The 23979-nt window shown below is 44.1% G+C and overlaps 2 protein-coding genes across 3 annotated transcripts in view; one reads left to right on the forward strand and one right to left on the reverse strand.

The window, feature by feature from the left end:
- Nucleotides 1-18852, forward strand: part of TPCN1 (two pore segment channel 1) — a 52553-nt gene extending 33701 nt beyond the window's left edge. For both annotated transcript variants that reach the window (XM_054996803.1, XM_054996804.1), the window contains 14 exons: nucleotides 297-341; nucleotides 1483-1539; nucleotides 1630-1680; nucleotides 2541-2613; nucleotides 2703-2810; nucleotides 3952-4023; nucleotides 5249-5338; nucleotides 8023-8138; nucleotides 9406-9452; nucleotides 11219-11287; nucleotides 12117-12201; nucleotides 13911-14047; nucleotides 15105-15185; nucleotides 16021-18852. In XM_054996803.1, coding sequence (XP_054852778.1) covers nucleotides 297-341; nucleotides 1483-1539; nucleotides 1630-1680; nucleotides 2541-2613; nucleotides 2703-2810; nucleotides 3952-4023; nucleotides 5249-5338; nucleotides 8023-8138; nucleotides 9406-9452; nucleotides 11219-11287; nucleotides 12117-12201; nucleotides 13911-14047; nucleotides 15105-15185; nucleotides 16021-16143 — 1154 coding nt within the window. In that variant the 3' untranslated portion in view covers nucleotides 16144-18852. The remainder of the gene's footprint in view (nucleotides 1-296; nucleotides 342-1482; nucleotides 1540-1629; nucleotides 1681-2540; nucleotides 2614-2702; nucleotides 2811-3951; nucleotides 4024-5248; nucleotides 5339-8022; nucleotides 8139-9405; nucleotides 9453-11218; nucleotides 11288-12116; nucleotides 12202-13910; nucleotides 14048-15104; nucleotides 15186-16020) is intronic.
- A 536-nt stretch (nucleotides 18853-19388) lies between these two features.
- SLC8B1 (solute carrier family 8 member B1) overlaps nucleotides 19389-23979 on the reverse strand; it is a 37880-nt gene continuing 33289 nt past the window's right edge. Inside the window, exon 16 of the mRNA XM_054996880.1 lies at nucleotides 19389-23812. Within this exon, the coding sequence (XP_054852855.1) occupies nucleotides 23612-23812 (201 nt within the window). The 3' untranslated portion in view covers nucleotides 19389-23611. The remainder of the gene's footprint in view (nucleotides 23813-23979) is intronic.

A 23979-nucleotide genomic window follows, 5' to 3' on the forward strand; every position in this document is an offset into this window, starting at 1 on the left:
ATATTTGGGAACGAACACTTTCTCGGGTATTATATCCCTAGACCATGTAGAGCTTGAAAAATTAAAGCCAGTATCTTGGAAATAAATAAGTAACTAATGAAATTGTTGAGGACTGGTTAAAGCTTCAGACTTGGAAGCAAACTCAATTTGACAAGTGTTGCAGACTAAACTTCAGAAGATGTCCTGCTTACTTACGGAATAGGGAAATGTTCTGCTGTGTAGTGAAAGGATGGAAGGGTCTAAAATTAAGATTTTAAACTTTCTTCTGTTAACATGTATATCCTTCCTTTCAACAGGCATTAACATACTGGTGAATTCCCGAACCTTCCAGTATACCATGTGTAAGTGCCTGATCCAAAATGCCAGTAACTGAGTCTGCTTAGCTACTGTTCTCAAATTTGTTTGCTTAATACCTTACAGTGCTATCATCCAAGACAATTTAAAATCTGGGTCTTGCTGTAGCTTGAGGGACTGAGTCAGTAGGAAACTACCAAAGGACATGACAAATGTTGTGCTTTTATTTTTAAGAAGAATTGCTGCACTAATGCAAGAGTTGTCTTGCAAGAAAAAGGCAAGAAAAAATGTCCAAGGAGATGACCTGCTCCTTTAAAGATAAAACCTATTCCTCTCCCATTCTAAGATGAGGGAGGGAACTTGGCTCATCCCCTGAATGCCCCTTCAGCACAGGTAGTGTGTTTTCAATATTTTCTTCATACATCAAGAGTTCTATAACTGCGATTCAGATAGAAGAGCAAGATTCAAGTCCAGTAGCATCTTAGAGACCAGCTAGATTTCCTTTTGAAGGGAGTTCTGCCTCTCGAAAGCGCATGCCAAGGAAATCTTGTTGGTCTTTAAGGTGTTACCCGGAGCTGAATCTTGCTCTTCTAGTACAGACCAACACAACTACCCACCTGAAACTGTGATTCAGATAGATGCCAAAGTAATAAAGGCAAGGTCTTTGAATACATTTGTGATTATAACTCAGTGGCAACATTACCTGTTGGACCTCTGTTCAGAATAATAATAATAATAATAACATTTGATTTATATACCACCCTTCAGGACAACTTAATGCCCACTCAGAGCGGTTTACAAAGTGTTATTATTACCCCACAACAATCACCCTGTGAGGTGGGTGGGGCTGAGAGAGCTCCAGAGAACTGTGACTCGCCCAAGGTCACCCAGCTGGCTTCGTGGAGGAGTGGGGAATCAAACCTGGCTCTCCAGATTAGAGTCCCGTGCTCTTAACCACTACACCAAACTAACAGGACTAAAGAACTCTCAGTTGGGAAGGAACTTCCCAGAGGAAAAAAAAGACAAATACATCGAGCATCAACTGATCGAGCAGGGATTCAGCCGCAATGTTTGGTTCTTATGAGCAGCACCCCAAGCGTAACATCTTAACCATTTTCATGCACATGATGACTTGGTTGCTGGGCCTGAGCTTGAAAGGCAAACTGTCATCTTCCATCTGTTTCCTAGATACTCTGGTGGCAGTGAACGGCCTTTGGATCTTAGTGGAGACCTTCATGCTGCGAGGTATGGGGCATACAACTCCCTTCTGGGCTCTGACCCCCTGCTACTGGGTTTCGCTGCCCCTTTATGATGGTGCCCTCTCTGTTTTTCCAGATGGAATCTTTTCTCGAGATGTCCCATGGAGTTACATTGTCTTCCTTACAAGTAAGTCTTGATGCTCCCAGGTGTCATACATTTTCATTAACTACACTGGAAGGCTGTACCTGAATAATTCATTAAGCCTCTAGTTGTTGCATTGCTTGTGTTGAGCTGAAGACTGTTGTTTCTAGTGGTAAGCACTTGCATGGGTAAAGCACACAGTTTGCTGCTTTGATGTGAGACCATCCAAGGAAGTTTAATCTTACTCAAAATTGAGAGCTTTTTCCTGTTAACAGAGCATTCATCCTTTGTCCAAAATAAAAGACTTCACCAAAATAACACAAATTGCAAACTTTAGAACTGTTCGTTAGCCTGGATGTTTTAAAAAGGAGGAGGAGGAGAAATGTTCAACGCTCTGATTTTACGTACTCTGCTCTGCAGATCTCAATGCACAGAATGATGCTAGGTGCCAGTGGTAACAGGTTATACTTCTGGCTGTCTAAGAAGAGCAAAAATATAAAACCCAGTTGAAAATATAAAATGCTGTCAAGTGCCTCTCTCTGAAATCAAACAACCCACAGGAAAGGAACCTCCTAACTTTGTTTGAGAGAGGTGGGAGTTGGGATGTGATGTACTACTACTGCTCTCCCCGTGAACCAGACCTTGTTGCAGCTCTTGGGCTCCTTATTTGTTTTGGAAGTGTATTAATTAATATATTTTTGGCAGCCTAGGAGGGAGTGGCTGGCTGATTAAACAAGCTGCAATTGTTCCTGATTGAGAAAGCATTTTCCTCCTGCCAGGTCACGTCACTTACAGATGTTTTCCTAAGCAGTGTGAATACGTGATGCCAGACTTCGCTATGGGAAATCTCGTCTAGTTGAACGGCTGTAACATTTTTGTGATGTCATGCTCTCTTATGCCAACAGTCTATGGGGTAGAGGTGCTGCTGAAGATCACTGGATTGGGGCCTATAGAGTACCTGTCCTCGGGCTGGAATTTGTAAGTGCTGTGAAGGGGACCACTGTCACTTTCAAGGGGTCTTGGCTCACCCATTCCCGGCTGAAGGATATATTTTTGCTCTCTTTCAGCTTTGATTTTTCAGTCACCCTCTTTGCCTTCTTGGGTCTCCTGGCACTGGCATTTGACATGAAACCCTTCTACTTCATTGTAGTTCTGCGGCCATTGCAGTTGCTGCGGTGAGTAGGAGGGAGAATATGGAGAGAATGGCCAAGCGGAAGGGGCAGAGTTATTGAAGATGGGCTTGATTCGTGGGCATTCTCAGGTGGAGAGAGGTCAGGAGGGGGTGGAGAAACCCCTCTGGCTGCTGATCAGGTGCAGGCCCTAACTCTGGAGTAGACCATGTGCACAGAAGGTTCAGTCTCCAGCATCCTCATTTAAGAAGGATCTGCAGACGCAGGGCTGAGCCTTTGCTTCAAACCCTGGAGAGCCCATAAAACTTCCCTTGATTTGACTTCTTCCAAGCCATCACACCAGAGAGCTCCTTTCCAAGCATGAAAAGCTTACAGCTGTTGTAGAAGGTGGTTGAGAGGCTGAACTAAGAGACACAAACTGGGTTTTATTTGATTTTGGTGGATTTGTGATGTTGTTTTGACTCTGCTGCTGTTTGAACAGGAAGCTTTACCTGAAACTTTTATTGGTGCCTTAGTTTTGTCAAGTTTTAAGCTCCAGATATTTGTCTTACATTGTTATGAGCCACCTTCTGTGGGTTTTGATTTTTTGAGATAGAGAAAGCGACTTAACAAATATTTTAAATAGATAGCTGGTCTTCAGCAAGCTGCTGTTTTCCCAGTCTCTGTGTTTCTACCTTCAATATGGGCATAATCTTACTGATTTGCTTTACAGGGTGGTTGTGACAGGCTATACTGGGGCATCATTTCATGCTCTAGTTAGCCAGTGCGTTAAGGCATTGTCCTGGAAAATGCATGCGCTATCTGTGTATGCATGTTTGCAAAAGGTAGGCTGTCTCATATCCCACTTGCCCAGTGGGCCACTTAGTCCTGCAGTAGAGAAACTGAGATTTTTTGGCAATTGGCTTCCTGGACATTGCTGGGTCTTTTTTTCTCACCCCTACCTGTCCTTTATGGGACTATGTGTCTGTCCTGCTTTATGCTAAAAATTCACAGAGAGAAATTTGCTCTTCTTCCAATCCATTATAATGGGTGAAGAGGTGATGTTGCGGCCACCTTTGTCCTGACATGGCTTGCATCGTGTTCCTGTTAGGCTGCCTCAGATTAATAATGCATTGAAAGATCAGAAGCAAATGACATCGTCAGAAGTAGCACAGCTCATTCTCTCCCCTCTCCTTTTTTGCTGCAGGCTGTTCAAACTGAAGAAACGCTACAGGAATGTTTTGGATACCATGTTTGAGCTCCTTCCAAGGATGGCCAGGTACTGCAGATGAATGAAGGGAATGTCCTGAGCCAGGTTTGACTGGCATTGGAGAGAGAAGCAAGGCACAGACCACCCCACCCTTTATTTCCCAGTATAATTGGCCTCTAACACTTTTCCCTGTCTCCAGCCTTTGTGATTCTTTTTGTATTTTCTGAGAAGCTGCTTTTATTGGTATTGCAGGAAAAGTCCCCATTCAGTTGTGATCGGTCTTTGGCCTTCTGCTGCAGCTTCAGGGTAGCAGCTGATTTGCACATTCTGGAAATGTTGTGCCTTATAGAAAAAAATAGATCTAATAGATAAACTGATCATGCTTCGCTGGCATGGGACATCCACGTACCACCTTTTCCTTTTTGTTAAGAGGTGTGCAGAATCCTACTCAGAAAGATTATCTTAACTGTCCACATTGGCACCCTTTTTCTCTCATCCAGGCTTGGCTTTGTATTCACCTTGGCTGTATTTATTTATTTTCAACACCTTTTCCCCATGCTCTGGGCTAAACAGCTTGCAAAAATTAAAGCAAAAACAATCAAAGTAAACTATGAATATAAACAGCTCTCCAAATGAAACACTGTGGTCTCTGAGGTTGGTCTTAACTGTGGGGTCTCTTTGGGTAGCAATTGGTCTTTTAGATACCCCAGTATAATAAGAAACATTCTTTGAATAGCACCCCTCAACCAATATTGCAAAACTGTGGAATTCCTCCAAGCTTGACTAACGGTGTTTCCTGTAATCGACACCACTGAGCAACCTTGTTAAACCATTTGAGGTTTCTGAACAAAGGCCAGCTCTGTTTATGGTGCATTGCTATAATGTAACCTGAATGAGATCAGAGAAGTGATAACTGTGGTTAGATCTTGTTTCTCAAGAAAGGACTACAGCTGGCGGACCAACGGAAGTTGGATAGGATGGACCCTGTATAACCATCTATAGGCATGGATCTAATGGAATGCAACCTCCTCTAGAACAGGATATATGTTTGAATGGTGCTTCTCTTGGAACAAATTGTGAATGCCCTTTTCATATTGTACAGTGTTAGGAAGACCTTGTCTAGGATGGGTAATTTCCAGGAGGCTTAAATGATCTCTCTGATGTTGACAATTTTGAACTGTGTATATTTTGGCTGAGAAGATTTGGTGTGAGTTCCTATTCTGTACAATAAAATCTGTGATAACTGTGCAGCTAATGATTTTGTCTTGCTAATGCTTGGTTTTCTTTTCTCCAGCCTAGGCTTAACCTTGCTTATCTTCTATTATTGTTTTGCCATCATTGGCATGGAATTCTTCTCAGGAAAACTTTACCCAAATTGTTGCAAGTGAGTACCCAGCATTTGTGTGTCTCCTGGAAAGAATGTGTGCTGTCCAGAGGCAATGTCCAGAGTTACGAACCTTGTGAAAGTTTGTTCTTTAGTGTGGAATCTGGCATAGAACGTGGAATACTTGGGCAGGGGGGTGGGATATGATATTCCATATGGTTGCCAGGGGAAAAAACCCTATCAAAACACAGTGTCAGAAAGTTCTCCTAGATAATGCCTTAAAGGGTTTGTAGCCCTGAACCAGTGATGTACCAAACAACTTGTAGCCCTGAACCAGTGGTGTACCAAACAACTTGTAGCCCTGAACCAGTGGTGTACCAAACAACTTGTAGCCCTGAACCAGTGGTGTACTAAACAACTTTCTAGCTACTTTGTTACCTGAAATGTCTTTGGTTCCCATTGCTTCTCTGTGTCACTTCCTGACACATATCTAAGATCTCTGAATATCTGAATAATACTTGATTCCCACTGAAAATTTGAAATATTTTGGTGGCTTCCAACTCTGAGCTTCAACGTTTTAGTCCAGTTATAAGTATTTTAGGATTTTATTTGTTGCCCAGCCACCTGAACATCCTTTACATGTAGTAGTAGTAGTAATAAAATTGCAAGATTTAATTTCCTTGCATTTTTCAGAAGCAGATGTTCTAGACAGGTAAGGAAATGGCCACTGGATGGGGACTTGGAGCAGGAGAGAATTCAGTAAATTATCCCTAGAGAAAAAAGATTCAGACCCTCCTCTTTCTTTTTGTACCTCCCAGTCGTCTTCCATTATGCACCAGTGCAGAGCCTATCTCAGTAGCTCCTGCTGTGTCTTTGCAGCAGCCACAGGGGGCACTGCTGAGTCAGCATAATATGAAAGGCACAGAGGCAGCCAGAGTTGCTTGCGTCGTCCACATAGCAGGGTTTTAGAGAAAGGACACTCCAGTGTCTGGAAGTGGCTGTATTTCAGCACTGTTGTTTGTGCAAGGCAGCCGCATGGTTGCACAAGAGTGGCTGGCTCTCTCTCCTTCAAGAAGCATGGTGCCGCAGACGCCCTTTGCTGCTCAAGAACATCTGAAGGACTTGCGTTCGGAGGAGTACAGCCAACCACTAGCCTCTCATCCATTTCCACCTTGTGGTTGGTTCTGTTGGAGTTGTATTGTTCAGGGTGGGATTTGGATCGCTCTGCTCCTTTTTCTGAAGTGAGAAGTCACAGATGGAATTTGCCGCTTCACATCCTTCTCATTAGACTGGAAGGTCAGCTGCACCGATGTTTGGAAAAGTCACATTTAAGTCTAGGATGACCTTTTTACCACAGTGTAGGACTCTTTTGAGAGTTGCAAGCCCCCTTCATAAAAAAGTTATCTTGCCCTCAAGAATGCAGAAGAAATTTATAGATCTTGATAAAACACAGAGGGAAGGAGAGGCTGAACCTGGCAATTCTAATAGGTAAATCATAATGGCTTGGATTCTAAGTTGCAATTCTGACAGGATGAGAGACGCTCTGTCGACAGAAAGGCATTTCCTTTGGCAGAGCACAGGAGGGCTACTTACTGCCAGATCGCCCGTCCCACTGCAGTCCCCCGCTTTGCTCCACTTAGACTGTTCCTTGGGGTCCACTGACTCCCAGGAGCACGACTGCAGAGGGCACAGGGGCGGTGAGGAAGTTGCCTTCCCACTAGTGTGGTTCCGCTCACACTGCTTAACACCCAAGCCGTTAGAAAATTTTTATTAATGAAACACTTAGGATAAACCTGGGGCCAACAGGAATTAACCTTTGATATTTATATATTTAAAACATTTCTGTGTCTCCTTTTCATCCTATTTAGGGACCCCAGGGTGGCGAACATTTTTTAAAAAATTAAATACATTAAAATACAAATATGCATAAAATATCTAAAATGCTAAAACATAATATAAACACATAACAAATGATATACACACACAACCTGAGGAGGGCTAGTAAGTGAGGGAACCCCAAACCAAACAAAAGTCTTCATCTGCTGGCAGAAGACAGCCATAGAGGGAGACAGGTGAATCTCCCTGGAGAGGGAGTTCAGAAGTTCTTGTGGCAAACCTGAGAAGGCCTTTGCTTGGGTTGCCACCTGCCTAGTTTCAGATGGCTGGGGTGCCTGAAGCAAAGCCTCCAAAGATGACTGGAGTAGATGGGTAGGCCTATATGGGAATAGGCGCTCCTATGCTGGCTTTAAAGATCAATACCAGCGCCTGAATTGGGACCAGAAGCCAATTGAGAGTCAGTGTAGATGGAACAAGACTGGAGTGATATGACCTTACAACCTACTCCAGTCAGTGTTCTGACTGCAGCATTCTGTATCAGCTGTATCTTCCAGACAGTCTTCAAGGACAAGCCCCCACATAGAGCGCATTGCGCTAATCTAGACGTTACCAGGTCATGCACCACAGTGACAATTTCTTTCCTGCCCAGCAAGGGCAGCAGTTGACTCCTGACCACTGCTGCTGCCTGTTTATTCAACAGGAGGCCTCGGTCCAGCAGCACCCCCATTAGGAGGGAGTGCAACCCTATCCAGAAGAGGAGATATCCCTGTCCCTAGGTCTGACCTTCCCTCCGCCAGTAGCACCTCTGTTTGGTCAAGATTAAGTTTATCCGGATCAGCCGGTATTGCATGTGCAGTCGCTGCTTTCCCTCTCACTGTTTGCCATTTCCTTCCTGCTTCTCCATGCAGCAGCAGCACAGTGGCAGATGCATATCGCTGGGTGAACCGCACCGTTGGGAACAGGACAGTGGTGGAAGAAGGCTACTATTATCTCAACAACTTTGACAACGTTTTGAACAGTTTTGGTAATGACAAAAATCCCATAAACCTACTACCATAGAAGAGAAACTTGGAACTCGGGTAGAGAAGCAAGTGAGGGACCATCAGCTTCCTGCTCATATTCCTTTCTCATTCAAACCCCTCCCCAATCAACGATAGCAACAAATGCACTATCAGTAATTTAAAAAAAACAGCAAAACTCCCACTGGCTCAAGGTGGCAGAAAATGGCATACGTAAGGGGGAATAGCGCTGGCTGTTTCAAGGAGGGGCAAGGAGGCATTGAAATCCACACCTTCCCGTTCACATTTTCTCCATATCTGCTTTGAGTATGATCTTTCCTGAAAGATCATACTAAAGCAAGGTTGGGGAAACCTGCAGAAGGGCTGGGAGAAGCCCAGAAGGAGGGTGAATGCACAGTGTCATTCAGCAGCCAAAACTGTAAAAGAATGCTGCAGGCTGAGGAGAATGCTGACCAATAGTTCCATGTGGAAACGACCTTTGCCTCACAACGATAAAAGTGCCTGAAAATTTTTACCCAATCCTGAATTTGACCTCTGCAAAGAAATGTCCAGTATTTCCTATGCAGAAGCACTGTGTGAGAAGGAATTTTGAAAATAAACATGTTTCCCATGTAGCAAGTCCAGTGTGGAGACCTCTGTGGTTGTTGATGAAGTTTACATGACACTGAAAGTGATGGGGGATGTGAAAAATCTCTTCTTGAGACCTTGGAGAGCCACTGCCAGTCAGAGTAGATCCCCAACCGTTTTGAGCCTGCAGGCGCCTTTGGAATTCTGATACAGGGTGATGGGCGCAACCACAAAATGACTTCCACAGGAGACAGAGCAAAAACAAAATGTCAAGGAGTGAGTTTATACATCATTCTAATAGCAACTCTTCAGTATTTCAAGCAGAAGCTCTGCTTAACAAGATGCCTTTGAAAAGCCATTTTTGCTTACAGGCAAGTTACTTTCAGTCACGCAGATCTTTGTGCTGCGGTGATACCTGCTGCCAAAGCATTTTTTAAAAGTTCTGCACAGCCAATCAGAAGCCCTGCTGGGCAAAACCCTGCCCATTTTCTAAAAACACTTGGCCAGAAAAGGCTTCAGCATGTGCCATGATGCCCACGGGCACCAAGTTGAGGACCTCTAGAGTAGACTGTGCTGACCTTGACAAACCAATAGTGTGACTCAATAGAAGGCAGCTTCACGTTTATATATGGGGAGGGGCATACTGAGCCACAGTGGTGACCATGTGAGTTTTTTCCTTCTGTTCTCCCCACCTCCCCTATGCAGTTACGCTGTTCGAGCTGACAGTCGTCAATGACTGGTACATCATCATGGTAAGTAGCACTCTGGGACCCAGGAGATGGGAGAGGGGTCTGTCTGCTAGCGGTTAGCCTCTTTATTAAGTGCTTCTTGGCTCCTTTATAGCTATGCCTGCCACCAGCTGTTTTGCTGTTGGTTCTTTGATTTCTGAACATCACAGGCAGTATTATTTATATAACATCACCAGAGTACATGGCCTTTTACAGACTACAAGAAGTCAGGCCTTCTGTGCCTGGAAGAGCTGCCAATACAAAATTCGCCATAAAACAGAGGGAGGTAAAATTGGGGAAAGTTCCATAAATGAGGGTTTGTCCATCAGTGGCTACTAGCCATGATGACTAAAGGGAACATCTACACCCATAGGCAGTAAATCTCTGAATACCAGTGCTAAGAGGTAACATCAAGGGGAGGAGATGGAGATGGATTCTGTTTGATGGCCACAGTGTGAAACAGGATACTGGACTCGATGAACCGCTGATCTGATTCAGCAGGGTGGGTTCTTCTTAGGTACTTGTGTTTATGCTCTTTAATAAGAATAGATGTTCATTTCAAATTTTGTGGGCTTTGTTTCAGTAGGGAGGAGGGGTTATATCAGGGGCTTCATAGAAAAGGTAGGTTTGTAGTCAATATTTGAAGGAAGTGAGAGGTGGCATAATGCACGTATTCTGGGAGGGAGCTCCAGGCATAAGGGGCAACGAGGGAGAAAGGGTGGAGTCATTTGAAGAGGCAGAATGGTATTGGCTGAGGGTAGGGGGACCGGAGGAGCGAAGGTCACAGGCAAGGGTAGACTGGGATATGAGAACACAGAGGTAACAGGGGCCAAGATTATGAAAGGCTTTTGAAAATTGGATGAGGGTTTTGTGCTAGATCTGGGAGTGCACCAGAAGTCATTGCAGGGATTTAAGGAGGAACGTCACATGCTCTGTATGATAAGAGAGGCGAACACTATTGCCACCAGAGTGTTGCATAGAGGTGAACAAGTTCAGGTGTGACAGCCAAAGGCCATAAGACTCCAAATGACTCTGGAAGGGAGATAATGTTTTTGGAAACGTTCTTTTCAAACACAGAAGTTCATATTGGGTTCCCTTCTCTGTGAAGCGACTGCTTTTCTTTACAGCACTGCTAATGCAAAAGGGAGGTTGAGGGTCCTCCTTGATAGCCTATACCAGATCCTTTCCCTCCTAGCTTTTTGGAAAGAGTGGCTGTTTCAGAAGGCTTTCTGTTAAAATGTTCGCTGGGCTGCTGGGTCTCAAACCTGTAATATTCTTAAACTGCAGTGTGTGGCGGATTGGTGAAGTTTCAACGTGGGTGAATTTAACTTAGTTATTTTACAACAGGTTGAGGTTTTAGGTTTTATTCTTGAAATGAGGTTGTAGTCTCTTGTTGTTATTTGCCCTGAGCTCTAAGGGCAGGATAAAAGTGTCTTAAATAAATAAATAGACTTTGCACTGTTGAACTGAATGAACTTGGGAGTCCAGCGGGGCATGGTGGATGAGAAAGCAGAAACTGCACCTTGGTCTTTGTGTTAGAGTTATGTCTTTATGATGCAAGATCCTGCGTTATCCCAGGTTCTTACATCGGGATCGCCTGGCTTTTTTCAGAATGGTATTAAAAAATCTCGTAATGTGAAATGTTAAATCCTACAATATGAGGCTGGAGGAAAGGGCCAGATGAGCTCATGATGTTCATACATGAGCTATGTTCTGTATCATTCCCCCTCTCAAGCTGTTCACATAGGGTTTGTTTGCATGCCTCTAAACCTTTTTCCATCCCTTGCTAGGAAGGGGTGACATCAGAGACCTCTCATTGGAGCCGCCTCTATTTCATGATTTTCTACATCGTGACCATGGTAAGCAGAGATGCCACGATATTTTGCAAAACAATGTCGTGTGTGATGCGTGATGTATTATTGATGGCAGATAATAGTGTTTGCCAGTGTTCCTGTTTGTATGCTTCTACTGAAGCTGTCATCTTCTATTCTGCCCAATTTCTTCATGTTTGTTGCTTTATTTATAGCCTGTCCCATCCCAAGGGCTAGAGTGGGATGTGTCCATAAATTCCCCAAATAGATGAATGAACTCTCATTCATGTTTAGAGGAGGGGGGCATCCTTGACTGATGGGTGACTCTTCTCACCCAGTTAGGAGGCGAGGATAGCTTTCTGTCTGTGCTGGTGAGAGGTGCCCACCTCCTCCCTGAACAGTTCTTTTCCTGCCTTGGCAAGGAGTGCTGGGATTTTGGGGAAGCTCTGTTCTTCTAGCACTCCCAGAATAGTTTATCTTCTGTTTTCTCTTCAGCTTTCATTTCTTCCCCTTCGCCCCCTTTTCCTCTTCTTTTACCCTGATGGGATACTTTAGGGTCAGGGTGAAGTCTTTCAACAAGGACACCAGTTGGCTATGGATGGCTAGAGTGTTGGACTTAGAATCAGAAAGACTCAGATCCACAACTCTGCTTAGGCATAATATACATTGGGCAATCTTGGGACAATCTCTCTCTCTATCTCTCTCTCTTTCTTCTCCTCCTTCCTCCCCCTTGGTCTCACTTATGTTGGAGAGTTGTTGTAAGGATCACATGAGAGAATCCTCATATGCTACCTTGAGCTCCTTGGTGAAAGAGGTGGCATATGAATATGGAAGAACAATCATTAACTTTTTAATTCATTCTTTCCTTCTTCCCCAGGTGGTGATGACCATAATTGTAGCCTTTATATTGGATGCCTTTGTGTTTCGCATGAACTATACCCGGAAGAACCGTGATTCAGAAGGTCTGTGGGTTTCCATCCAGCTATACCATATGCCCTTTTATATCTATGTTGAAGAAATATAGACATCAAGTTTTAACATGAGAATTGGGTAAACAAGTCTTTCTTTAGCAACATAATAAATTGCAAATGCATATAGGACAAACATTTAAATCTTTCAATTAAGTCATTAGGTACTTCACGGCTGAACACTACACGCAACAGAAATAAGAACATTGTAGAATTGTTAAGTGTTTTTAATAGTGTAAGATTTATAGGTATAGTAATTTCAGATAAATCGGGTCCTGGGGTTGTGTATCATTTTTTGATATGTGTTCAAGAAATGGGAACCATTTCTCCAGGAATCCAGTGGTTTTTAGATAAATTTCTGTTTAATATAGACCATCTGAGAGCTTTTCCATTATCAGGTACAAGAACATCTTGAATTTCAGCAATACAATGCATACTTCATATGCATGAGTTCTCAGGTTCAATTGCTGCATTTTGAAATCTGCTGGATAATACTGACCTAGATGGGTCAATGGTCTGACATAGGGCCAATTCACACAGATTGCAAAGGCCATGCATTAGACACATGGCCACCAGGAGGACTTAGAATCAGACATGCTTGGCATTCCATGTTAGGAACTTAATTCCCGGGTGTCCACTTTGGATGAAGCCTGCAGTGGAGAGAAGGTGTTTAAGCTTCCCCCCACACTGTTTTCCAACCTAAAATGTCTCTGAGGAGCCACTGTCTGCCCCACTGGGAAAATATATACCCCATAGCTACATTCAAGTTTCCCCATTGGAGCAAATAGCTCCCAAGACCATTTTGGGTTGGGTTGAAGGGGGAAGGTGTAAGCCATGGTCTTTATCTAAAGGAGGCCTTGTAAGCCTGGGAATTGGAACTCCCAGCACAGAACTCTGGGTGCACATCTGTTGACAGGCCATGTGTCTGCTGCATTGACTTTGTAACATGTGAATTGGTCTTCAGAGACAGGCTCTTATGCGCAATGATGCTGGGTTACCGCTGTGAAGCAAGGAGCTCTGTGGAAATTATCATCTTGTGCACATCAGCCACTCTGATTCTCCACTAAGGCCAGTATCTTGCACATGCGAAGCTTTTAGACCTACTTCTGCCACTCACTGTGCCAAAATAGAGAAGTATTTCTCATCGTCCCACCCCCATTCCCCCAAGGATGTTTCTTAACTTTCATTGCCCTTTGTAAGGAAAACTTGCTCAGCTTTGTTATCTTGTGATAAGAGTATCAGCAGTATTGTCAGGGGGTGAGTGAAGAAAATGTAACCTATGTCTGCTGCAGTCTGTATTCTATCTTGGCCACCCCCATGAATGTGATTGCATGTGCACGAGCCTGAGGCAACCCTTTGATCAGTACATATCACTGTAGGACTGGGCTCCATTTTGTCAACAAAGAAGAAAAAAGGGGTGTGTGGGGGAAGGTGCCCACAAACTCTACCCAAACTGTTCCCCTCCATTTTGTCAACCCACAGCCAGTGGCCAAAATGCAGCCTCATGGTATTTAGAGATGCTTTGTTGTGGTTTTTGAAATGCTAATTCCATTTCTCTTGCCCATTTGGGGGAGACCAGACTGAGCACCTTTTGTATGAAGCCCTTCCTGCAGCCCACTAAAGATCTTCCGCAGCCAAGACCATTCTTTTCCCCAGCACTCTGCAATAACCAGTCGTGTGTGGGTTTTTTTTTCTTCTTGCAGAAGACAGTGGTATTGTATTCGAGAGGGAGGTCTCCAAGGAAGAAATTATTGCAGTTGCAGAGCTGTATGGGAGGAATTCTGCTGCCTCAGCTGCCAGCCAGCTGCTGAAGGTCATTTCCCAGATGGACAGGCACCGAGTGAGTAAGGGAGACCCAGGATCCAGCATCTGTTGCTCACAGCTTTCTCCTCTCTCTTCCCCTTCCTCCTTTATTCATGATGGCTGAATAAAGGATCACTGCCAGAGGATGTAGTCAAGCATAGATGATTTTAAAAAGGAGACTGTACAAATTCATGGAGAAGAGGTCCATCAGTGGCTGCTAGTCCTGGTGACTAAAGGAGATCTCCCTGTTCAGACGCACAAAACTTCTGTTATACTGGTGCTAGGAGGGAAGGCCTCGGCCTTTTTGCCCTGTTGTTGGCCCACCAGAGTAACAGGTTAGCCACTGTGTGACACAGGATGCTGAACTAGATGGACCACTGGTCTAATCCAGCAGGGCTGTTCTTGTGTTCTTATGGCTGGCCTCATACCGGTTGACAGATGAGGTAATGTCCCCCTGACTCCATATGTGAATGTCAAAGGCCAATGTTCCTTACAGAACAAACTAAATGCCACTGTTACAGTGCTTCTCACCTGCTTTGTGGGTAACACTTTCCCTATGCAGGTATAGGACGAAATATTTTACCACAAGTTCACACATTAGGAAGCCAAAGGTTGTAGCAATTTCCCATGACTTATGACAGAATGCAGGTCAGTAGGACTGTCATGTTCACACATGACTGTCTTCATAGTTCCTCTCATGCCCAAATCCATCTGCCCCATGTATGTATTCACCCTGTTTAGCTTGCTAGTTCCAGTTGCCGAAGCTTCCCAGAAAACTGAAGCCAGCCCATCTATTGAGAGGCAGATGCTGCAGCCATTTCAGTTAAATAGTAAAGAGTCCAGTAGCACCTTTAAGACTAACCAATTTTACTGTAGCATAAGCTTTCAAGAACCACAGTTCTCTTCGTCAGATGTAGCTTATGCTACAGTAAAGTTGGTTAGTCTTAAAGGTGCTACTGGACTCTTTACTATTTTGCTGCTACAGACTAACACGGCTAACTCCTCTGGATCTATAACCCTTTCAGTTAGTTCTCATTTCTGGCATCACTCACGGGCAGGTTCCTTTCTCTTCCCTTTGTCTCCTGTTGCCTTAGCAAACATCCATGTTGTTCCTGGGACGGAGATCAAGGACTAAAAGCGACTTGAGTATGAGAATGTACGAGGAAGAGATACAGGTAGGATGCAAGTCTGTACAAACAGAATCCCAGAAATAGACTCACAGTACCCTGCTCACTGTCAAGTATTATGGTGGAATGTTTACTAATAATCTTAAGAGGGCACTGTTATAGAGGGCTCTGCCAGCTTGCTGGGTGACCTTGAACCAGTCATACACACTCAGCCTAACCTACCTCACAGGGCTGGTGAGAATAAAATGGAGGAGAATTGCCACCTTGGGTTCTCATTGGGAAGGAAAGTGGGTTATAAATTAACGAAATAAATACCACCATAATGAAGAAAGGGGGTTGAAAAGGTAGAGGGGCAACTGCAGTAAAAAAGGAGAAGTGACGATGTACAGTACACTGTACAATAGAATGCAATCTGTTTCCCATATAGAAGTGATCTTGCCTTTTCCATTATAGTACCATTCTAATTCCTTTCTAAAAATGCCTTCCAGACCATTTCTGTGCTGCATATTCGGGCGGGGGGGGGCTCAGAAGGAGGAAGGGCCTTGTTTTGACTCCTAGCAGCTGGATCCATAAAGCAGAGCCTATGGAGAAGGGCAGGGTGTTGCTTTGAGGCTGCATGGTGGAGAGTGCCCTGAAGTCATGGCTGAGTTACGGCAACCCCTGGTAGGATTTTCAAGGCAAGAGACTAACCAGAGGTGATTTGCCATTGCCTGCCTCTGCAAACCTGGTCTTTGTTGGAGGTCTCCCATCCAGCTACTAACCAAGGCCGACCCTGCTTAGCTTCTGAGATAAGGCTCACCTGGACTATCCAGGTTAGGGCACTTTGAGGCTGTACTCTGCGGCAATTAGTGAAAGGACCTCCCTGTCTTCTCTCCATGCACAGGAATGGTATGAAGAGCATGCCCGGAAAGAAGAAAGCCAGCTTCTATGGCCAGAAGATGAGCAGCTGCTCAACCAGCCCTTGCAGCCCCCTGGCCTCCGGCAGCGTGCTCAAACTGTTATCTAGGCCAGGCTAGCCCCAGCTGCTTCGACCTACGCATTAGCCATTTCATGTTCCTTACCTTCCAATGTATGTACTGAATTAATGCATAGCGTAGAGTGGAAGCAAGACTTCTTCTGGGGTTCTTTTGGTTAAGGGGGACCAGGAGCAAAAAGCCCACGGACGGGCTAGAGACTGTCAGGCATTTTGGACCAGAGTGGGGGGCTCCAAGGTACATCCTGAAACCTGTTTAGCAGACTGGCTCAAACACGAGGGTGGCGTGGTACTACTTAACCCGTTATGAGGAGGGGTATTGATCATGTATACTTGTGGGATTTGTATCATGCAAGCAAGGAGCTTCATTTTGCTAATTCCCCATAGGCAGTCCACTGTGTGTGGATGGCTAAAGTACCTAAATGAGGTTGCCTTCCTAGGAGTGGCTGGCTGCCATCAGTATTCTGGAAAGACCACTAGCATTGACAGTTCCTGAATTTATTCGCATTGACATAAATGGAGCAAGGCTGTTTGGTTTGTAATAGGACTACTTCTGTCCTTTAACTGCTCCCATAGATGAATTGAGCTCCTGGCTTCAATAAGCTGTGGAGCACTTGGTCTCCTAACAAGGTTTGTTTCCTGATAGGCATAAACCACTTGCTTTTCAACTTTACCCCAGTTTGGAAATTGATATGCCAGGATTCTCCTCTAAGGGGAAATTTTCTCATCCCTTGTGGTATCGATGGTATACAAAAATCCATCACCTTGCTATTACAACCCCAGAGATAAATGTATAATGTTGCTGAAGCTGCCTTGGCCATGGCAGGTTTTAAAGCAATAAAAGGAGAAATGGCCAGACTTGGAGTCATTGCACAGGGCCCTTTGGTTGGGTGTGATAACTTGTATTTTGCGGAAAAATCTCAAGCCTTTTGTTAGTCTCAGGTGCTCTCATAATAAGGGGAAAGTAACAAGCGAGCCATCTTGACTGTGTGTGTTTGCATGCCATATCCCTTATTAGTCTCTGAAAATACTGGAAAGTTGCCTTCTGATCAATATTGCTGGCAGAATAGAGTAGCACCTGTCTTCAGGCCATCACTGAAGCCCCAAACAGCTACCTGTTTATGGAGGACATTCCTTCCTACTTTGTGATTCCCTTCCATTTGCATTTTGCTGTTTTGAGTATCCCTTCCAATATGTAAGAGAAAGGAATTCATGAATTTGCTTAGCTGGACAAGCAGGGTCTTGAGATCAGGGAGACACAAAGGTGTCTCCCTGATCTCATTAGGGCATGGGCATAACCCCGTAAAAAACATCAATTTTCAAGGGACCACACCTCACCTTTTCTTCTGCATTTTTATTTGCTAATGGAAAATTTGTTCTGACCTTACTGTGGTGAAAGTGAAGTTTCTCCTTCTTGACTTAAAACAAAAAGCCCTAAAATGTCTTTTATGAAGACCAATCACAACATAGTGTGTGGGCTTTTGAGTAGTGGAGAATTAATAATCTGCTTGGATTTTTTAAAAGTCTAGACGGATATAGAGTTTTTGAGTACTCAAACGTGTGCACATTGGTTGTGTGTTGTTTTGGTTGGTCCTTAATAGAAGGTATCATAGGGTTTTTGTTCTTGGGTCTTGCTTTGGGCCCACGTGGCTACCCTGTAACCTTTACTTATCTAAACCACTAACCAAAGGAGCAAACATAGAGAGAGCATCTCTCAAGTGAGTCGTGTTTATCCAACTGTTCATGGACTTCCCTGCTTCTCCCTCTTGCTGCCCTTGAAATTCATTCCTGAGGGTCAGTGGATTCTCAAGAACCCCCCAAGGGGGCAAAATGGAGGTCTGTACTGGAAGATGGAATGTTGGCAGAAGGCACTGCTCCCTCTTCTGTAAATAGAAATGCCTTTTGGACAGAGGAACTTCAGGGTTGGATTTGTGCCAGTGATTCACTGGGCTGAGTTCAGTTCTTAAAAGTGTATTCCCTAACAGCTGAGTGCAATTTCAGAGTTTGTTCTACAAAGCAGAAGTACAACTGGAAACTTAATGTGCAGAAAGCAGTCAAGTGGCTTTTAAAAACACCCAACACTGTAACAGGATTTGGCTGTATGCAGGGGTGGACTGGACTGGCCATTTAATTTTTAGGGAAATTTCCTAGTGGCCCACTGGGGTCCAGGAGCAAGCAGACTCAGGCGCTAGCAACACGGCTTGGATCCTTCATTGGCAACATTGATCAATGTCATCTCACAAGTTACTTTCTCCTGCATTGCCATCAGGTTGTGGGAGGAATCAATGGGAGACTCAGTGCCCGTCGTTGGCACCACTAGCTTGTAGCACCTCAACTTACTGCAGAGCTGCTTCCACTTTGCAGTCCACCCCAGATGTATGCTTTGGAGTAGATGCAATTGTTGGGATGGACTGCTGATAAGGCAGTCTGTCCTTCAATTAGTACTGTAACTTTTTGAAGGGAATTTGGTTTTAATAAGCTAATGATAAGGCCAGAAGCTACTTTCTTCCAAACTTCTTATAGGGTGGAAGGAAAATAATTTTTGGAGTATGGGGCATCCCCTTCTAACTATCCTCTCTTTGGTATTCTGTTGACACACTTGACTTCAGAGACAATCATTACAAGGGAGGAGGCACATGCAGGGTTTCTTATAGTGGCAGTTTGTATGGAGATTGTAACGATAATGTCTGACACAGTATTATATTTCCAGACACACTGAAATAAACCTTTTTAAAACATGAATTTTTTTTTGCTTCATTGACTTAAAAACTCATCTGTGGTCAGTCACTGATTGCAATCTTGCAGGGGTTCTGTTTGAAGTGGTAGAATGTAGGCCCATCCTCACAGAGGAGCCTTGTGTGTGACCATTACATATGCATGTGTGGCATATATAGCCCATAAAAGATGCAGGTGCAATACTTTAAATGCCCCTCTGCATGCGCTTTGCCCACATTTTACACTGCATAGAAAACATTTCCTGAGGCTGAAGCTCTTCTCGGGTTAGAGCCAGACTAAATTTTCCATCAGCAGAATGGAACTTTTCTGCATCCCACTGATCTCCGTGAAATGCTGTTCCTAATTAGGAATGACATGGGGGGGGCCTTCTACAGAAAGGAGGGGGAAATGGGTGGAAATTCCCAACTCAATCTCGATCCAATCCCTTGTCTCTGCTTTTCTACCTGTTTGCTGACTCAATCCTCTCCTAAACTCAGGAGAGTGAGTTGAAACCCCAAAACATGTTCCCTATTGAAGACAAGATACACACTTTGCTTGTAATGCCTTTATTAACACAAGAAATACATCACTGTGTTCAAAGTATGGGGAAAGGGTTTAAGACAAGGCGGGAGGGAGCTGCATAAATATTGATTTGACTGCTCTAACCGCAGTCAGGTGAAGGTTGTTTGAATTTCCGGAAGAAACAGCTCAAGTAAACAACATTTAGAAAGCACAGGCTGCTATTTCCTGCTACTGTCTTCAACAACCTGGACGAAGGAGGCCAAGGCAGAAATTGGATATCAAAAGATGAACACATCATGCCGGTCCAATTTCATAGTCAAACTATGAATTTCAGAAGTTCCTGACCATCAAGTCACCTTAATTTCTCCCTGCCCCTCTAGTTCAAGTTCCCCAGCAGTAAAAATCCATGAAAATCAGACTGGAGAATCTGTCAGCCCAGTATTCCTACTGCTAAGGAAGAAAAAAAGTATTCAAGAATTCCAGTTCGGTTGCTTCAAATAGCTAAGCATCTTGAATTCTGATTAGCAAAGCATACAACAGCATTTAACACCTTTTTTACTTTATTTAGATTGTTCCCACCCCCCACAGCATGAGCTCAAAGCCAGTGATACTTAATATTTTACCCTTCTGAGGTAGATTAAACTGAGATTTAATTTACCCAGGGCTACCCTGGGAGCTTAATTGTAAATGGAAAAAAAATCAAAAGCCTTAAAACCTGACAAATTTATTGCACCATACATTTTTGTGGCAAAAAAAATAAAATCTGGACCCTCCTGCCCCCATCCCACCTCACTTGGCTATTGGCAGATAAAAGACGTGTTCTGTGATGTAGGCCTTTGTACATCTTCATATCTAAAATGTGCCCTCTAATCTTGACTGCATTTGCATACAGCAAACACTTAGAAGAATAAAAAAGAATCTTCCTATTCTGGTTCTGCTGCTAACTTTGGGATTTTTCCAGGTGGTAAGTTTAGGACCTTGTCTCAGTCAGCCTGAAATTGAAAGTAGTCAAGTCTTTTACCCCATCTCTTTCAAGCTAACACAGAGATGCAAAAGCCTCTCTAAATACATTGCTACCCCATCCTTGATCCAAGAAGCTTAGGAAGACAGAAGTTCTTTCCTCCATCTTTTTCTCACAACAGGCCAGTTAGATAGGTTAGACAAACCATTTGGCACGATGGCGTTTCATGGCAAAGTGCAGTTTTAAATGGGGTCTCCACAGTCCAACACTCTTAACCACTTATGCCATGCTGGCTCTATTCTTACAAATGACCATCCAATGTAAGATTTACTGGGCAACAAGGGAGTCCTTGCCAAACAAGTCCAAGTGGAAAGGGTTCTCCTGAAGGATTTGAAAATCTACGGTCTTAGAGGGTTTCAAAGTCCTAGCTTGTAGGGAACTCTTTCAGCATGGACTTGACTGTTGGGGGGAAAAAACCCTCCCCCCATTGCAGAAGATGCTAGGATACATTCCATATTGAGGAACCTCTGTTATGATTTCAAAGATGGCACAGAATACAGTTCGAAAACCACTCGTCTAAGGAATCTGGTGTTGGGCAGAGAGGTTTGAACTAGTTGCATCCACAGGTACCTTTCAACAGTCTCTAGTGCAAGAGAAGCTGTCACAAACTGAACTGGTCAAAATGACAATATTTTAAGCGATGACAGGATCCAACCCTGTTGCTCAGTACCAAGGCCCAATGGAGTCAAGGGTACCTCCTTTTTCTGTACCAAATTCCTCCATTAAATGTCCCTTTAACGACAATGGGGCAAGCAAAGCAACCGGAGTGCTGCAGCTGAAGGTAACTTTATATGTTTGGACCGACTGCCAATGTGCAAAATCCTTTTTAAATAAAAAAAAAATGTTTCAGTATAGGACACGACTTGCAGCATGTGCATGCAAAGGGGGAATGAAAAAAACAAAGCCTATGCAGAATTTTTTTATTCCCAAGATGTTTAAAACTATCACAATAGTCAGGAGTTGGCTTCATAGTGAAACAACTGGAAGGTAATTTTCTAAGCATTCCTGTCTAATCCCAACTGTGTTAAACTACATTTTTAAAAAAATCATCCTCTTGAGTCTGTATGTTAGTCCTATCCAATGACTAAACAGCTCTTTGGGTTGCTTCCAAACTAACAGTTAAAAGCCAATTTCGAGTTACAGTTTTCCATCCAAAGATGTACTAACTTGCCTTGCTGATCACTTCTGAGCGGCTCTGACATTGGGTCATCATGCACCAGGCATTATAGGATCAGGCTGGGGTGGATGGGCGTGGGAGAAGAGTCGGCTGCTTCAGGTTAGTTTGCATAGCTGAGGCTCTGTTCCACAGAAGCAGAGAACTGCTCAACCGTGTAAAAATGAGGGTACAGTACAAGCCTTTTGGTTTGCCTCATTTCAGCACACTGTCTGAGTAGGTTAGCCAATATAATTTTGCAAGGCTGACTCTCGGTTGCCCAACACAGATGGCTAAAACTTGTGATCACTCTGGAAAGTGCTGACCAAGGAATAAAAATGCTTTGTCATGCTTCAGGATCGGAGACACAAGTTCCTCAATGATAACCTTGCTCCTGTAAGTCAGCAGCCAATCCAGCTATCTGCCATTTCTCAGCAGAAGAGACCCCGTGAGTTCTGCTTGCATACACTCTGCCCCCAGGCCTTTGTAAATCACAAGTTACGCATACATGATGCTTCAGCCACAATTCCTCTGCCCTGCAGTTTTACCATTCTGCAGAGCAACACCCCAAGAACTCAGTGAGATGCATGGGATTCTGGTAAGGAGCAAAACAGCAGCCCTGTGCCGATGTCTTCGCATCAAATTACTGGCCATGATGCCTAAATGGAACATCCCTGGTCAGTGGCAGTGTTCTCAATTTCGGTTCCCAGGGGCCAAGAGCAGGCAAGCCTATTGCCTTCAAACATTGCTTTTGGCCTTCTGTCACCATCGGCAGGAACAATTGGATGGACTCATTCTAGCTCAAGGGTCTTCAACAAGGTACTGTGGGCACCATGGTGCCTACTGACACCTTTCCTGGTGCTCACCAAGTGGGAGGGCCCAGGTGAGGCTATTGCCCAGCAAGGCTTCTGTTCTGATTGGCCACTGGAGATTTGATTGGCTGTGCAGGTTTTTTAAAGTGTTGCTTTGGCAGTGCCTGCCACCACAGCACAAGGATCTTCCCTGTGTGGCTAAAGGTAGGCTGCAGCAGCCATTGTATGGCAGGTTCCATTTCCTGCAGCAGCCATTTTGTGTCAGAATTCCAACGGTGCCCCTGCAGGCTCAAAAATGTTAGGGATCCCGGCTCTAGCTTAGAACCACAGCTCTGGATGAGTCCAAGTTACAAAAGGCAGAAAGGAATGAATAGATGATGTACTTTGCCTAGATACCATTTTTAACGGAAATTATCAAAAGCTAGAAAGTTGTGGGAACAACCCATACCTTGAATGCATTAAAATTTGAATGCATTAAAATTGCTTATCCAAAAGCAATTGTGGGGGAGAAAAAAGGAAACAAATTTAGTAAAAACACTAAAACAGATTTTAAGAACTGGCCTCTGTAGCCTCTAAAGCAAGACTTTATGGGAAACTAGAAACAGCATACTGTTGAGGTTGAAGACATTCATTTTTCCCAGAGGTGTTGAAAGTGGTGGAGAAGTATTCCAAGTGCCATTTAATCTACTCCATGAGGCAGGGTTTTGAAACATTACAAGAGTTCATAGAGGCCTTGCCACTTTCAGCACTGAAAATATGTTCTCCATCTCCAGCTTGTTAAGAGAGGATCTAAAAACCACATTTAGTAACCCATTCTCCAATCTCTTTTGTAAAAATGGTTTAAAGAACAACAACAAAAACCCCAAAACACACCACCACATCACTATTCCAAATCTAAAATAATGCCTCTTGATATAAAACTTAACACTGATTAGGCCTGATGACTTCCTAAGAGCTTTGGAGCACAATTTAGCCCACTTACCCCAGGTTCTAAAAGCCACAACAGAGCAGCTAGGATTGTCATGCCTTCGTCCCACGTTAACTTTGTGTTGGCGTTCAAAGGGCTCTGCTTATGCTTTTTTGAGACTTGAATTCGTCTCCTTCCCTTGGCAGTAACAGTCAATTTTGATTAGCAAGCCTGTTCCATATATGCCAGCAGTACTGACCGTTTCTGCTTCAAGGCACTGTCAAGTGGGTATTCTGATCAAGAGGGGGTTTGTTGACCCTGTCTCCATTGTCCAACGGCAGCATAAACAAGATCCAAGGCAAGAGACCTCTTTATGAGAAGGTGGAGAGCCGGATTACCCTGAACTCGGTCAGCAGCGCAATAGTCAAGAACGCCAGGTAGTAGACAATGAGGCAAAAGCCGTACCCTCGGCTCAGACGGAAGCACTGGGCAGGCACCGCGAGGAACGAGAACACCAGGCTAAGACCCAGCGCTCCGGCTAAGATCCACACCAGGAGACCATCTGGCTCTAGCTGTAAAGGCAGACAGGAGGGAAAAAAGAGACCAAGAGTCAGCACTGCCTTCTTCTTTCATAAAATCATAGGGTTGGAAGGTACCTCCAGGGGTCATTTAGTCCACCCCCCTGCACAATGCAGAAATTCACAACTACTTCCTCCCTCACACACCCAGTGACCCCCGC

This window comes from Eublepharis macularius, chromosome 13 (assembly GCF_028583425.1).
Source record: "Eublepharis macularius isolate TG4126 chromosome 13, MPM_Emac_v1.0, whole genome shotgun sequence".
Taxonomy (NCBI): domain Eukaryota; kingdom Metazoa; phylum Chordata; class Lepidosauria; order Squamata; family Eublepharidae; genus Eublepharis; species Eublepharis macularius.